The sequence below is a fragment of the Oryctolagus cuniculus genome, chromosome 18 (genome assembly GCF_964237555.1).
Source record: "Oryctolagus cuniculus chromosome 18, mOryCun1.1, whole genome shotgun sequence".
Classification (NCBI taxonomy): Eukaryota; Metazoa; Chordata; class Mammalia; order Lagomorpha; family Leporidae; genus Oryctolagus; species Oryctolagus cuniculus.
This window is the reverse complement of record NC_091449.1, coordinates 18,116,002-18,131,628: the sequence shown is the minus strand read 5'-3', so window position 1 is coordinate 18,131,628 and position 15,627 is coordinate 18,116,002. Positions and strand designations below refer to the sequence as shown.

The window sequence follows — 15,627 nt, the reverse complement described above, 5'->3', positions numbered from 1 at the left end:
AACTTTTGAAATTCAGAGGTTGGGGATGACAGAGTCAAGGACTTGATGCTACAACCCTGCGTTAAGGGAAACACATTTTACACAGCCAACAGGCACGTGTTCAGTCCCTCTTGTCCAAGGCCTACCTCAGAACTCCTTTGAAATACTTGTCTTTTTAATTTTCTCCACAATATTGAAAATACTTTCAAAGCACTAAGCACTAAATTTCTCTAACAATGCATAGTAAAGATTTGGCTTCTATTGCTCTGGTCAGGAATCTAATCCATATTTCTCCTAATATTTTCCTTACGGTTCTTTCTGGCAGAGTCGTTGACTTGCTCATCTGTCACAGTATGTATCAAGAGTGAGCCTGGTTTGTGACTCCGATTCCATGGCAACTGAGATGGATGTGACCTTGCCTGTGGTTGGAAAGCCAAGAGTCTACTGAGTAAGTATCTGAACTGAAAATAGAAAAGATTTGGCTGGAAGAGCACACTGAGAGTGTTTGGAAAACGCTTTTACCTGAGGCAACAAGACTGAAAAGTTAAAACTATGAAAGCCAAAGCCAGTCTAAACAACTCTGAATGTCAGGGTTACCCTACAATAGTTTCGTCACCTCTCCAGGATTCCTTGTCTGTGAATGGAGTGGTACTAGAGGGCTGTGTGGGGATTTCATAAGTCAATACAAGGAAGTAGCTCAGCCTTGTGCCCACTTGCACTCACGACTTAATATATACAAACTCAATTGTTGATTTTTTTTTCCATCTATCTTTTCAGTTTCTATGATGTTTCATAGTTTTATTTGCTATTTTCCAAGAACCACTTGCTTGGTTGCATGAAACATGCTTGTTTCTATTTATCATTATTAGTTTTATTATTGTTGCTGTTGTTCAAGTAAATATGTAATCATGAGGATATTGGAAGAGGCAGAAAATCAAAACATCACTAAGGGAAATTTAAATTTCTTTTTAATCTCTTTGTTTAGGGAAAATAGCAAGCCGGCGCCGCGGCTCACTAGGCTCCTCCGCCTTGCGGCGCCGGCACACTGGGTTCTAGTCCCGGTCGGGGCGCCGGATTCTGTCCTGGTTGCCCCTCTTCCAGGCCAGCTCTCTGCTGTGGCCAGCGAGTGCAGTGGAGGATGGCCCAAGTGCTTGGGCCCTGCACCCCATGGGAAACCAGGAGAAGCACCTGCCTCCTGCCATCGGATCAGCGCGGTGCGCCGGCCGCAGCGGCCATTGGAGGCTGAACCAACGGCAAAGGAAGACCTTTCTCTCTGTCTCTTTCTCTCACTGTCCACTCTGCCTGTAAAAAAAAAAAAAAAAAAAAAAAAAAAAAAAAAAAAAAAAAAAAAATTAGAGAAAATAGTTGTCAATATTTTCATAGATTTTAGGTTTACATAATTTATAAAATTTATTTATTTTCATTTTATTTGAAAGGCATTGAGACAGAGAGATCTGCTCTCTGAATCACTTCCTAAATGCCTGCAACAGTTAGGGGTAGGCCAGGCAGAAGCCAGGAGCCTGGAACTCAGTCTGGGTCTCCCACATAGGTGGCAGAGGCCCAAGTATTCAAGCCACCATCTCAGGAAGCTGTATCAGAAGCAGAGTAGCCAGGACTTGAATCAGGTACAATGATATGGGAATGCCAGTGTCCGACATGACAACTTAACTACGGTGCCAAACAACTCCTCCTGTAATTTGTAAAATGGAATCATGCTCTCATATTGCATGTTACAACTTGTATTTCCTATGGTAATTTATATCACAAATACTCTTCCAAATCAGTCAGTATACCTCCATTATTATATGATGTCTAAACTCACTTACATTAAATTACTTAAGTCAACCAGACCTTCCGTTCATTGCTGGGACATTTTGGTGGCTTCCAGGTGTTTTGTAAGCAAAACTAAAATAAGTGAACATCGTTGTACTTTTTCATTATACCAGCTAGTTCCTTAGGATACATTACTGGATGTTGAAGGGTGGTTTAAAGGGTGTGCACTCTTAAAACTGTGATATAAATACCCTTCAGAAAGTTTTAATTTACCCTCCTACCAGCAGTGTGGCAGATATGTTTTTCATCTTTGCTAATCTTATAAGCCAAAAAGAAAAACATTTTTCATAATCTTGTTATGGAAAAGACTTTCCTAAGAATTTTTCCAAAAGCAGAAACAATGGGGATTGCGGGGAGGGTCAACAAGATGACTATTAAAAAAAAAGTGAGGGGGGCGGCGCCCTGGCTCACTTGGTTAATCCTCCACCTGTGGTGCCGGTATCCCATATGGGCGCCGGGTTCTAGTCCCAGTTGTTCCTCTTCCAGTCCAGCTCACTGCTGTGGCCCGGGGAAGGCAGTGGAGGATGGCTCAAGTGCTTGGGCCCTGCACCCGCATGGGAGACCAGGAGGAGGCACCTGGCTCCTGGCTTCGGATTGGTGCAGTGCGCTGGCCATGGTGGCCATTTGGGGAGTGAGCCAACGGAAGGAAGACCTTTCTCTCTGTCTCTCTCTCTCTCATCATCTATAACTCTACCTGTCAAATAAATTTAAAAAAATGAAAAAGTTCAATGGTTCAGTTCCATTTTTTGAAATTAGTAAACCTGGCTTAAGGACAAATGGCAAACTATGAAAAATTTATTTATAATATAGATGACAAACAGTTAATAACTTCAGTGTAAAAAAGAGTGCTTATAAATTAATTTCTGAAAATGGACACTTAAGTAGAAATGTAGGTTTAGGCACATAAACAGATTGTTTACAAAAGATATGCAAATAATCAAATATATGAGGGACACACCTTTCTTTATTGGGCAAAATAAAATACAAATGATGGGGAAACATACAGAGAACTTGAAAAACTCCTCCAACACCACACGTCATAAATGGTAAAGCTTGCATTTGAACCCAGACTGTCTGGCTCTTGGGTCTCTAATAGGCAGCCTCTTTTTATTTTTATGGTAAGGAAGAGAGGCCAAGAGAGGTACAGTGTTTGGCCCAGATTCCCTCAATAGAATTGCTTGGCTTCAAACTTGTGTCTGAGTCACTCCTGGGCTCAGGGTCTTTCCAGAAGTTCCCCTCTACTTTAAAACCAGAGAGGAACCATTCCTGAGCTGTTTCCTACATAGCCTTTGCCTCTGAGGTCCAAGGGAGTATTTGGAGAGGGGCTGCTGGGTGACAGTCACCATGGGATCTACTCATCTTTAGGTTCCTTGGGTGCCCTGAGAACTTTTGAATCCTGCTACCTTGCTGGAAGGTGGGGCTCTCCAGTTCCTACCAGCTCTGTCAGCTACAGGGCCTGTAGCTACAGGTTCTGTCTACAGAAAGCTCTACCAGGGGCTGCAGCTGAGGGTGAGTTAGCATTGTGAGATGAAGCTGACGATTTCAGACTATGTCTGTTTCCGTGATTTTTTTCTCTTTCTTTTTTTTTTATTTTCCTTCTTTTATTTATGATCCTTTTTGTTGTGATTTTTAAATATTAGTATAAATTGAGTTTTTACAGGCTAAAATTTTGTGGACATATACAATGAAAAAGAACTGTTGGGCCATGAAGGATTTATTAATTTCGTTAGCTTTTGTAGCTATGGCAGTTTTTTTTTTTTTTTTTCTTAACATTCTTTCTTGCCTGGTTGGAGCCCCTCAAGGTTTGCTCCTATACCTCCTTGCCAAGACCCATCCTCTGGAGAAGTGTCCTTGCTTTCTGGCACTCTGAAGAATATGGAGCTATATACTTTGTATTTTTTGCTCCAGATGTGGACTCAGCCATTTTCCAAGGAGCTCCAGTTCTTTTTAGTGAACATTTGTGGTAGAAATTGTCATCCAGGTACTGCAGGAGATGGTAGACTTTTCTAGATGGGGTAACATTGCCCCAGGCCACTTCAGTGAGAAAGCCACAAGTGACATAATTGTATTTTGTAAATATTTGTTTTATTTGTAAGTCAGAATTACAGAGAAATTGAGAGAAAGAGAGAGAGAGAGAGAGAGAGAGAGGTCTTCCATCTGCTAGTTCATTCCCCAAATGCCCAAAAGAAGCCAGGAGCCAGGAGCTTCTTTTCCCATGTGGATACAGGGGCCCAACACCATCCTCTGCTGCTTTCCCAGGTGCAGCAGGGTGCTGGATTGGAAGTGGAGCATCCAGGACTTGAACCAGTGCCCATATGGGATGCCAGTGCCACAGGAAGTGGCAGTGGCTTTTCCCACTATGCCACAATGCCAGTTAACTATTTTAAAAATAGTTAACTAATTTTAATGTAGTTAAATCTTCAACTTTTCATGAAATATTTACATGCTTAAACTGATTGCCCTTTTTCTTTTATAGTTTGTTAAGCCAGCTATTTCTTAAACATCCTGATTAAAGGTAACATAGTGATTCTTATCTGTTGAAAATTATTTTTTAATGACAATATTCAATAATCTACTGGATGGATAATAAAATTTAGACCTCTAGTTATTATTTGTGATCATATCTTTTATATATTCTGCCAGTGTTGTATACTTATTTTACTTTGTGTTGTGTTCTTTGTAATAATTTCCTAAGTGTATACCCTGTCTGGTATAGACTTAGTTCCAGTTGTTTGAGTGTTAAGGATGCTTAGTGTTTAAAACTTTGTTATTCCTTGGTAGCATCTTTGATTTCCTGAAAGACTGGTTTTATGTATCCATGTTCTGAGTTGAATGGCACCCTTATTTGTTCTGCCATAGTGATTGAAACCATGGATTTGTGTGTAAGATTTCCAGAGGGAAATCCATATGGGATTCCATAGGGGATTTGAAAGATCCAAGGCAAGGCCTAGACCCTCACAGCTGTGTTTTCTGTTCTCTTTCTCTGTCCTCCTTCCAGTCTCTACTGTCACAGGCCTCAGCTCTATTTCCAAGAACAGCAAAAAATGATCGAGAACCAGGTGAGTGTGACACAAAGTGTCCCGTTTCCCCATCTTGTGGAAAGTGTCCTGGAAAAGTGTATGCATAGGCCGGGTTCCCAGGGAAACAGATTCAGAGGTGAAGATTTTCACACCGGAAGTCATGTAGGGAAGCAGGGCTGTGCAGAGGGAGTTGTTGGCCAGAGGCCTCAGCTGATTACATAGAACACTGTGGAGCTGGGATGGCTCTCACAGTTATCCTGAATGGATCAAAGGGGCTTTTGCATTCAGAAATCAACCAGTCATTGACATAGCCTGGCCCAGGGAGGGAAGATAATCCTGGATGTGGGCAGCTCCTGCTGTCCAAGACTAATTCTCAGAAAAGTTGCAAGCCGGCAGCAACAGCCAGACTTTCAGGGAGATTTGAGTGGAGCAGTGCAGTCTCTCTTCTGCACACAGACACTGGCTTTACCCAACATGTAAGTATCCATTTGAAGAGAAACTTGGGGTCCTCAGTTGGTTCACTAGAACAGGCAGAAATATCCTCTGGGTGTGCCTTTGAAGATTCAAGGTGTAGAGGTTTAATTCTTAACAGAGGTACCCGGCTAGAAATTCCATGTAATTTAACTGCAGTAGCAGTGCTAAGTAGCACCCAAAAGGGTGCTTTTTATTTGTACTGCAACTGGTCAGAAGGGGATTCCTCTCTCCAAGTTTGTAACAAAACTAACTGTCTTGGGAGATTGTTTTTTTATGACTTTTGGAGTAAAACACTCACTTTTAGAAGTTCCCATCAATTAGAACATCAGTATTCTTCCTTGCAGTACCCAGAGTCTCCTGGGGCTCCAGGAGCATGATGGTCATATGGGTTATGGGAGCTGTGTGAGTCCCTGGGCCCCATCAGGCCTCAGATAAGGGTATGAGGGGCCTGGGAGACCTCCTCTCCGTTTGGAGCTGAGAGCAATTCCTCTTCTAGTACCCCTGTTGTTTGTATTGAGGCCAGAGGCCAGATGGGCTTTTGAGGTGGGGGACATTCCTTGTGCCAGTGTCCCAGTTTTCCACACCCAAGAACATTCTCTCTTGGGCTATTCTGCCACAGTTGGATGCTTCATGGGTTGGCCCTGAGGTTGCAAGGTGCTGGTTATAGCAACTGCTGTCATATGAGCCTGTTTTGTTCCTCAAGTTGGAGCACCTTTTTCTCTTCAGCCTTGTCTCTGTTACAAAACACCCCAAATGCTCTATCTAGCATCTGATTCATGGGAGGCTGGGGCCTGTGGCCAGTCTCTGGAACTTCCTCCAGATGTCTAGGGTAGGCTGACAAAATGGGTACCAAGTAGGACCTGCTCTTCAGGAGTGTCAGCTAGGGACTATGTTAGTACATTTTATAAGGCCCTCTTTGAGCCCCTCTACAAAAGTGGTTGGATTTTTTTTCCTGGACCCCTGTTCTGTGGTTGCTCATGTGTTAAAGTTTACTGGATGTCTCTTGCTGACAGGCAGTCCCACCAGCATACAAGCCAACATATGATCCCTGCGACCTCATCTGGTAGGAGTATTAGAATCCCATTTGGGTTCATCCCTTGGCAGGGCTGTATTTGCGATTGAATAGTTTTGATTTTGTTTATGCAATGCATTCACATAGTCATGGGCATGTTCTGCCACTATTTATCTTTTTCTGTGAGTTAAATGGTGCTCATGAGAATTGTATCCTGCCAGGTAAGGTCAAACATAACAGTCGTCTTATACTACCCATCTATAAAATTTTCAGGGTCGTCAGTAAAACTTACCATCTCCCCTTTAATTTGGTTTAAGTCCTGAATTGAAAAGAGGACTTGTATTTCATAGAGCCACTTGGCACTGCTGCCTCCTTTGAGGGGTACATTCCCGTGATACCTATCTCGCACAGGCCCTGTCCCTAAGTAAGGGGGAAACAGGTCCTGTATCAGGAAGAGGAGGTTATAGAAGGGCCTTGATCTTACCAGAACTCTGGGGTCTTTTGTGGCCTGGGGAATCTTTAGGTCTTGCAGGGGATCTTTCTGGATGGCAAGTCTTCTGGCTCTGGGCTCTTAATGGTTGGTTAAAGTAAATCTAGCAAGGCTGGGTCCAGCTTGAAACTTAGAGAATTCATGATTTTCTTTTAGTGCTATACAGGCCTGTCCATAGGAGACTTCTGTCCATTACTGCACCCATAATAGACTAGATCTAGCTGTAAAGTGGGGTTATAATTGAAGCTCCCATTTTCTGTCAATGATTTTTCATCCTCTGATTTATATGAGGGCCAGGCAGTGTTCCAGAAAAAGATTAAATTGTCCCTTCTTTAAGGTCTGGGATCAAACTGTGACCAATTTTTAGGAATATATCCTAAGTGGAGAGTTGCATGGTATAATGGATTAGTGTCCTAGCTGGCAGAGAATAGAGGGGAAATGGGTCAACATGTCAGGCTTCTCTGCTCATTTCCCAACAAAAAGAGGAGTGAGAGCAAGCATCTTTGATTTGCTCAGGCAAGAACCAGCATGTTTTTCTCCATGTTTTGTTTTGTTTTGTGTTGTTGTTGTTGTTGTTGTTGTTTTACATCATGCTTCGTGAGAACCTTTTTCTTTTTTTTTTTTTTAATAAGATTTATTTTATTTTTAGTTTGATTTACTTATTTATTTGAAAGGCAGAGTTACACAGAGAGAGGAAGATCTTCCATCCACTGGTTCACTCCCCAAATGGCTGCAACAGGAACCTGGAACTCCATCAGGGTCTTCTGTGTGGGTTACAGGGGCCCAAGGACTTGGGCCATCTTCTGCTTTCCCAGCCACATTAGCAGGGAACTGGATTAGAAATGGGGCAGCCAGGATTCAAATTGGCGCCTGTATTGGATGCCGGCATCACAGGCTGGCAGCTTAACATTCTATGCCACAGTGCAGGCCTCTGTCCCCGAGTTTACAGAATGCACTTGTCTTTACTACGTAACCTGACCTCTACCATCTCTGTCTCCTCCCCAGGGTTCTTCCCCTGTGTAGAAGCACCTTCTGCTTTTGGTCTATATCCTGACCTGGTGACACCTACTAAGGCAATGGGGAGAAGGATTGGCTCTGAACCCCAGTTCTAAGAGCAGTGGGTTGACCCAGGAACATAGGCAGCATTTTAGAAGGTGGGGGTAGGTGAGGAACAGTTTTAAAGATATTTAAAAGTCCTTAGAGTCTTTTTATTAAGATTACAGTGATGCCTAAAAACGTGTCACCAGGAACATCAGATCTGTGTTTGGTTATATAGTTTTTAGAATATTTGTATCACATCAATAACATTTGTATGAACACAACTTAAAATTGGGCATAATTTTACAACTGACCATACATTCTATACAATCCAAATCAGCTTAAATAACTATTGTCTCTCCAGGATGAGAATCATGTTCTTTGAGAGTTCCAGGGATCTGACTGGAAGTCTCTAAATCAAAAGACGTAATTTAGAACTTTGAATAAGTTTTTAAAAGCTGTCAAAGATGTCTGAGGTTTAAACATTTAATCAAAATAAGATCCCATATAATTATTAAAAAATGATAATCCATTTAATCAGAATTTTTTTTTTAATTTGACAGGTAGAGTCATAGACAGTGAGAGAAAGAGACAGAGAGAAAGGTCTTCCTTCCATTGGTCCACTCCCCAAATGGCCACTTAGGCCAGCGCTGTGCCAATCCGAAGCCAGGAGCCAGGTGCTTCCTCCTGATCTCCCATGTAGGTGCAGGGTTCTAGTCCCGGTTGTTCCTCTTCCAGTCTAGTTCTCTGCTATGGCCTGGGAAAGCAGTACAAGATGGCCCATGTCCTTGGGCCCTGCTACCCGCATTAGAGACCAAGAAGAAGCTCCTGGCTCCTGGCTCCTGGCCTCTGGCTTTGGATTGGCGCAGCTCCAGCCATTGTAGCCAACTGGGGAGTGAACCAGTGGATGGAAGACCTCTCTCTCTCTCTCTCTCTCCCCCTCTCTCTCTCTTTCTCTCTCTCCTTTAACTCTGTCTTTTAAGTAAATAAATAATTTTTTTAAAAAAAAGATGACATTTAATCAGTTATTTGATGATTACTGAAATATTTTAAAATAAGTAAATTATCTTAACTCTTTTAAGACTGAACTCTCTCCAAGGAATCAAATTCAATAAAGACAACAAATAACATAGGAAACCTTCTCCATTACACACAAGATCCTTGTTTCCTAGGTCTGCTACAAAAAGCGAAGAAAAACCTTGAGTAGAACAGTTAGCACATGACATCATCCATTGCTTGGAACAATTTAAACATATCAATAAAGGGCCAGAGGTAGCGAATCAGATGATCCTGTTGTCTAGACTTCTGAAATACAGGAGTTGACTAAAAGCTGAAGTGTCACCAGTTACCTGCAAACTGTAGAAAGGGGAAAAAGTATAGTCTAGAAGATGGGTTAAAACAAAGAAAAATATATTTTGAAATTAAAAGAGCAAAAAAAAAAAAATTAAAAGAGCAAAACTTCTTGTGAACTTAAAAAATTGATTCTTTATTTGAAAGGCAGAGTGACAGAGAGGGATAGACACAGAAAGAGATCTTCCATCTACTAGTTCACTCCCTAAATGGCCGCAATAGCCAGGGCTAGGCCAGACCAAGGCCAGGAGCCAGGAATTCCATCCTGGTCTCCCACAGGACTGGCAGGGACACAAGTATGTGGACCATCTTCTGCTGCTTTCCCAGGCCCTTTAGCAAGAAGCTAGATCAGAAACTGAGCAGCCAAGGCTCAAACTGGTGCTGTGATATGGGATGCTGGCATCAGAAGCTGCCACTTGGCCGGTGCCACGGCTCACTAGGCTAATCCTCTGCCTTGTGGCGCCGGCACACCAGGTTCTAGTCCCGGTCGGGGCGCCGGATTCTGTCCTGGTTGCCCCTCTTCCAGGCCAGCTCTCTGCTGTGGCCAGGGAGTGCAGTGGAGGATGGCCCAAGTGCTTGGGCCCTGCACCCCATGGGAGACCAGGAGAAGCACCTGGTTCCTGCCTTCGGATCAGCACAGTGCGCCGCCCATGGTGCACCGGCCGCGACGGCAGCCATTGGAGGGTGAACCAACGGCAAAGGAAGACCTTTCTCTTTGTCTCTCTCTCTCATTGTCCACTATGCCTATCAAAAATAAATAAATAAATAAATAAAAGAAGCTGCCACTTAACACACTGTGCCATAATCCTGGCCCCTTTGTAAACCTATGTTAACAGAACATCTTCTTGCTTTAATGTATGGGATTGATCAAATTCTAGCTTCATTCAGTGTATCTTTGATATTAATGCTTAATTTTTAGAGATCATATGAACAGTTCTCTTCCTATCTCAGCCAACCTGATCTCACACAAGAGTCATCTTCCCCAAACCCCCTATCATAACTGTTACATTCCTTCAGTTATTTGGCCTATAGTGTTCCTCCTCCTCCTTCCAGAACATTAGCCGTATTACTTTATTATTTATATTTAATGTATTATATTTAGTATATTATATATATTAGGACAAAGATTTTGCATACAATGTTTTCCCTTTATCCAAAAAAAATTCTCTTTCCTTCTTAGCCTTTCTCACCAAGAATGCATTCTCATGCTTATAGATTCTTTCACATCTCTCTTTCTTCTACATACTGGTTCCTTTAATTTACATTTTGAAATCATCCTTTAGCACTTCTAAATTAAAATTGAAACTCTTTAAAAAAGAAAATACCTTACAGAATTTTAACCTGTAGTTACTTTAAAGTTTTTTTTTTTAATATGGAGGCATCAAACAGAAAGTAGGTCAATGTTTTCTATTTTTGCTTACACAATTATATTTTACCAAAGTGTTGAAAATATTTAAGCCTAGAAGACAAAACATTTAAGTATAGAACCAATGATTTTTTGAGTAAAAGACATGGATACCCACAAATGTCATTAATGTCTCTTCTAATTCTTGTTTTGTTTGATCTCCCTAGCAGTTTAATTTAATTTGCCAGATTTTTATCAAAGTTCTGGAAATTCTTATTTAGTCCATTGATGTTAAGGCTGTCAGAATTCTGCATTTAAGAATGTTTGTTAGGAGCCAGTGTTGTGGCACAGCGTGTTAAACACTGCCTGCAATGCTGGCATCCCATATGGGTGCTGGTTTGAGATCTGGCTGTTCCACTTCCTATCCAGCTCACTGATAATGTGCCTGGGAAAGCAGTAGAAGATGGCCTAAGTGCTTGGACCCCTGCACCCACATAGGAGACCTGGATGAAGCTCCTGGCTCCTAGATTTGGCCTAGTCCAACCCTGGCCATTGTTGCCATTGCGGGAGTGAACCAGAGGATGGAAAGATCTCTCTCTCTCTCTCTCTGTCTCTCTGTAACTCTGCCTTTCAAATAAATAAAATCTTTTTTTTTAACAAAAAAAAGAATATTTCTTAGAGTCTCTGAATTGATTGCTAATATGTTCAGAGAAAAATCAGAACTGAGGATAACAGAAGACTTAAAATTGCCACGATTACATTTATAACAGCTCAGAAATTCCCAAGAGGTAGTTATTTCCTTGACACACAGCATTTTAGAAAGCACAGTTTCACAAGCTAGTCCATCCTTTCAGGATGTGTAGAGTGCCTCTTCCTGCAGAAAAGACTCAGCTCCACACATCCTCAGGTTCTGAAGCCCAAACAGACCCTGAGAAACGTATGGGCCATTTGCTTCTCTGCACACCACACCTAGATGTCTGCCATCACGGCCCTGGGGACTTTTTCCCCATGCTGGCACTCACAGCCCAGACAGGCTGGGAACCATCCACAACTCCAGTAACCAACACTGAGCCAAATTCGCTCTTGGCCCTCACAATGTTTATTGATTTCAGAGTATGAATTACAATCGTTGGCAGCTTCCAACTTGATTTGCATGTTCCCCAAAATATGTAACACAAAGCCAGGAATGTAAAGGTTACTGACAAATTACCGTGGTAAGCTCAGACCTATGAACATTATAAAAATCAGTTCCTTCCACCCCGCCCACGTAATCTGCATAACTTAATGCCCTTTCAGCTTCAGCAGAGACCTGTGTCATTCAAAGATGTGGTTGTGGGCTTCACTCAAGAGGAGTGGCACCGGCTGAACCCTGCGCAGAGGGCCCTGTACCGGGATGTGATGCTGGAGACGTACAGCAACCTTGTCTCAGTGGGTAAGAACAGCTTCACCGTGCAGTTCAGAGGCTACAACTTTACTCTCTATTTAATAATTATCTAGCACTTTCTATGTGCCTGACACAGTTTTAGCCACTTTTTCCTTTCTTTCTTTTTTTTTTTTTTGACAGGCAGAGTTAGACAGTGAGAAAGACAGAGAGAAAGGTCTTCCTTCCGTCGGTTCACCCCCCAAATGGCCGCTATGGCCAGCGCTGCGCCGATCTGAAGCCAGGAGCCAGGTGCTTCCGCCTGGTCTCCCATGCGGGTGCAGGGCCCAAGCACTTGGGCCATCCTCCACTGCCCTCCCGGGCCACAGCAGAGAGCTGGCCTGGAAGAGGAGCAACTGGGACAGAACCGGTGCCCCAACCGGGACTAGAACCCGGGGTGCCGGCGCTGGCAGGCGGAGGATTAGCCTAGTGAGCCACGGCGCTGGCCAGCCACTTTCTTTAAAAAAAAAAAAATTTTATTTATTTGAGAGGTAGAGTTACAGACAATGAGAGAGAGAGACAGAGAGAAAGGTCTTCCTTCCGTTGGTTCACTCCCCAAATGGCCGCCACGGCCGGCGCTGCGCCGATCCGAAGCCAGGAGCCAGGTGCTTCCTCCTGGTCTCCCATGTGGGTGCAGGGCCCAAGCACTTGGGCCATCTTCCACTGCCTTCCCGGGCCACAGCAGAGAGCTGGATTGGAAGAATAACAGCTAGGACTAGAACCGGTGCCCATATAGGATACTGGCACCGCAGGCAGAGGATTAACCCACTGCACCACAGTGCTGGGTCCAGTTTTAGCCACTTTTAAAACCTTACCTTGGGGGCCAGTGCTGTTGCATAGCAGGTAGAACTTCCGCGTGCAGCGCCAGCATCCCATATGGGTGCCTGTTTGAGTCCTGGTTGCTCTACTTCCAATCCAGCTCTCTGCTATGGCCTGGGACAGCAGTGGAAGATGGCCCAAGTCCTTGGGCCCCTGTACCCACGTGGGAAACCCAGAAGTTCCTTACTCCTGGTTTCAGATCGGCTCAGCTCTGGTCATTGTGGCCATCTGGGGAGTGAACCAGCAGATGGAAGACCTCTCTCTGTCTCTGCCTCTGTTTCTCTGTAACTTTGCCTTTCAAATATAAATAAATAAATGAATCTTTTTAAAAAAAAAAAAAAACCTTAGCTTGTTCAGTCTTCATGAAAGCCTTATGAGATACGTCTTATAGTACCACATTCTAGTACATAGCATAGCCAGGTTTGAAATTACAGCAGTCTGACTACATGGTATACATTCTTACCCTGTACTCTGTGCTGCCTCAATGGGTTGGCTTGAGTATTAGTGGTCCTGAATTACTACGATTTGTTTGGATCTGGACAAGGTCTGTGTCCAACCTCCTAAATACATGTGGGCAGCCTTTAAGCTGAGAGGCCCTGATGACCAAGGAGGTTGGTTCAAGGCCCCGATTATTTGTCTGGAACAGGTTATGAAGGCACCAAGCCAGATGTGATCCTCAGGCTGGAGCAGGAAGAAGCACCATGGGTTAGCGAGGTGGCGTGCCCAGGCTGCCACTGTCGGGGTAAGTATGACAAATCTAGCAGAGGGGGTACCACGGGAGGCTGCCGTCTTGCATGTTCTGTTCAGGGTCCTGCTCTTAAAAGCCTGGGCATTTCTCTAGGAGCTTCAGCCTTTTTGATGAAACTTCAGGCTTCATGTATCCCCCACGCCACTCCATTGTGTGTTCCTTCTGCCTCTGTTTAACTCTCGTCTCTGCCCTTACATGCTTGGTCCATCTCCCTTTCTTCAGAATCTGTCAGTACACCATCCCTTTGACACTCGGGTATTCCTGCAGATGAGACTCTGTGATTCTCCCATTCCCCTGGTCTCTTCCTTTTTCTTGTTCTAACACTGTCCAGAGCAAATGCTTCAAACCTGTCTACCATTTCCACAGTCTCCCTACCATCATTTCCTTATTTCTTGCACTTAAATTTAAGTCACTGCCCCAGACAGAAGACTATGGGATCACAGAGGAGGAAGGGGTGGAGAAATGACCAGGGGCAGCTGAATGGCGAAGGCAGAGCTGGGCCCATCTTGAGCACTTCTAATGAGCACTCCCAGTAACTGCCTCTCCCACAATACCCCCTGATATCCTGAATGTTGGTGGCCTACTTTTGGGAATCCCTCTGAACTCCTGCTTCTCCACAAGCATTGTGGCCTTAGTCAGAGCCAGTGACTTCCAGTCTTAGATCTCTTGAGGCCACTTACATTTTGGTGCTGTAAACACACAATTGAATTACAGGTTATGGGTTAATACTCAGTGTGCATTGTGTGCCACACTCTGTTCTGCGTAACTGATGTTTATCAGTTCATTTAACCCTAACAGCACCTGTCAGTTCATTTAACCCTTACAGCATCTGTGAGGTAGCCAGCTTTACTACTCCATCTGGAGATGAGGAAACAGAGAAGGGTAAGAAACTTGTTTGAGAACTTACCACGAAAAAGAAACTGAACAGGAATTTGAACCCAAGTCAGCCAACTCCAGAACCAATGCCCATAACCACTATACTCTGGTCTGTGGTTCTTCTCTGCTTCACTAAACTGTGTGGTCAACCTTCCCAAAACCATGGTAACCTGGATAGCAGTTGTTTCCCTTTGTTGAGAAAGTTATACCTGAAAATCCCACTGCCCTGTATCTAGTCAGCTCTCCTTTCTGGGCCAGGCTGAAGCCAGGAACTCCATCTGGGTCTCCCACATGGGTGGCGTGGCCAAGTACTTGAGCCATCAGCAGCTGCTTTCTCAGGTGCATTAGCAGGGAGCGGGATCGCTTCTATGGGATGCTGGTGTTGCAGGCCAAGGCTTAACCCACTCTGCCACGATGCCAGCCTGTCAGCCCTCCTTTCAAAGTGCTCTGTGTGCTCTATTTTCCTGGTTGAAGCGCATCCTTTTCCTTCCAAGGGGTTGCTGAAATTTGTTTTCCATAACTTGTTTCTCTTTCCAGTGATGTCTCTCCCTTAAAGAACTCATCCATTCTGAGGCCATATGATTTTCCACCTGGCCCCTTTGCCATTTTGTGCCCATTTATTCCCTTTGTACCACCCAGCCCCCTGTTTCTGCCTCTCCCCATTTCATTAACATACAGATCATCTCCACAGGTCTGTCCTCTTACCCGGTTCTTTGTATGTCAGAAACTAAGGTCATCTTCATTCCTCCTGGCTACCTGTCACCACAAACACACCTCACCTTGCCTTTTGTTACACAGCTTTGCTACCAAGTGGTCATTTCAAACCTTCTGCCTCTACCATTTCCACTAATTATCCTACCCTTATAAGCTGATTTTATAGATGGCCTTTTTTCATTGAGAAATTGTTTTAAATATTTCTCCTCACTTTTTACTTTTCCCTGACATCTCCTAAAAGTGGACTCAGGTTATGTTACGTCTGAATCTGTTTAGTCAGGGGGTCTTAATTATTTTGTTCTGTGGACTTCAGATATTCTGGTGACAATTATAGAACTCCCTTTTTATAAATCCAAAATAAAATCCATAACATTAATAAGAGGAACAAATTACTGAAACACAGTAACTGTCAAAAAAATGAGAAAATAGTTATTAGAATATTTTCAAAATGTGTGACATAGTACTAGATGTCCTTACTAATTTATAAATTAGATAATGATATCTAGCAA

The 15,627-nt window shown here is 43.5% G+C and overlaps 1 protein-coding gene across 9 annotated transcripts in view; it reads left to right on the top strand.

The window, feature by feature from the left end:
- The window catches only part of ZNF793 (zinc finger protein 793), a 62,127-nt gene that overhangs the window by 36,222 nt on the left and 10,278 nt on the right, over positions 1–15,627 (top strand). For 4 of the 9 annotated variants that reach the window (XM_070062368.1, XM_070062367.1, XM_070062364.1 and 1 more), the window contains exons 2-5: positions 305–427; positions 4,811–4,871; positions 11,838–11,973; positions 13,427–13,522. In XM_070062368.1, the coding sequence (XP_069918469.1) occupies positions 4,857–4,871; positions 11,838–11,973; positions 13,427–13,522 (247 nt within the window). In that variant the 5' untranslated portion in view covers positions 305–427; positions 4,811–4,856. Of the gene's footprint in view, positions 1–304; positions 428–4,288; positions 4,328–4,810; positions 4,872–11,837; positions 11,974–13,426; positions 13,523–15,627 lie in introns of all 9 variants that reach the window. The other 5 variants (XM_070062370.1, XM_070062366.1, XM_070062369.1 and 2 more) reach the window with 2 other exon arrangements.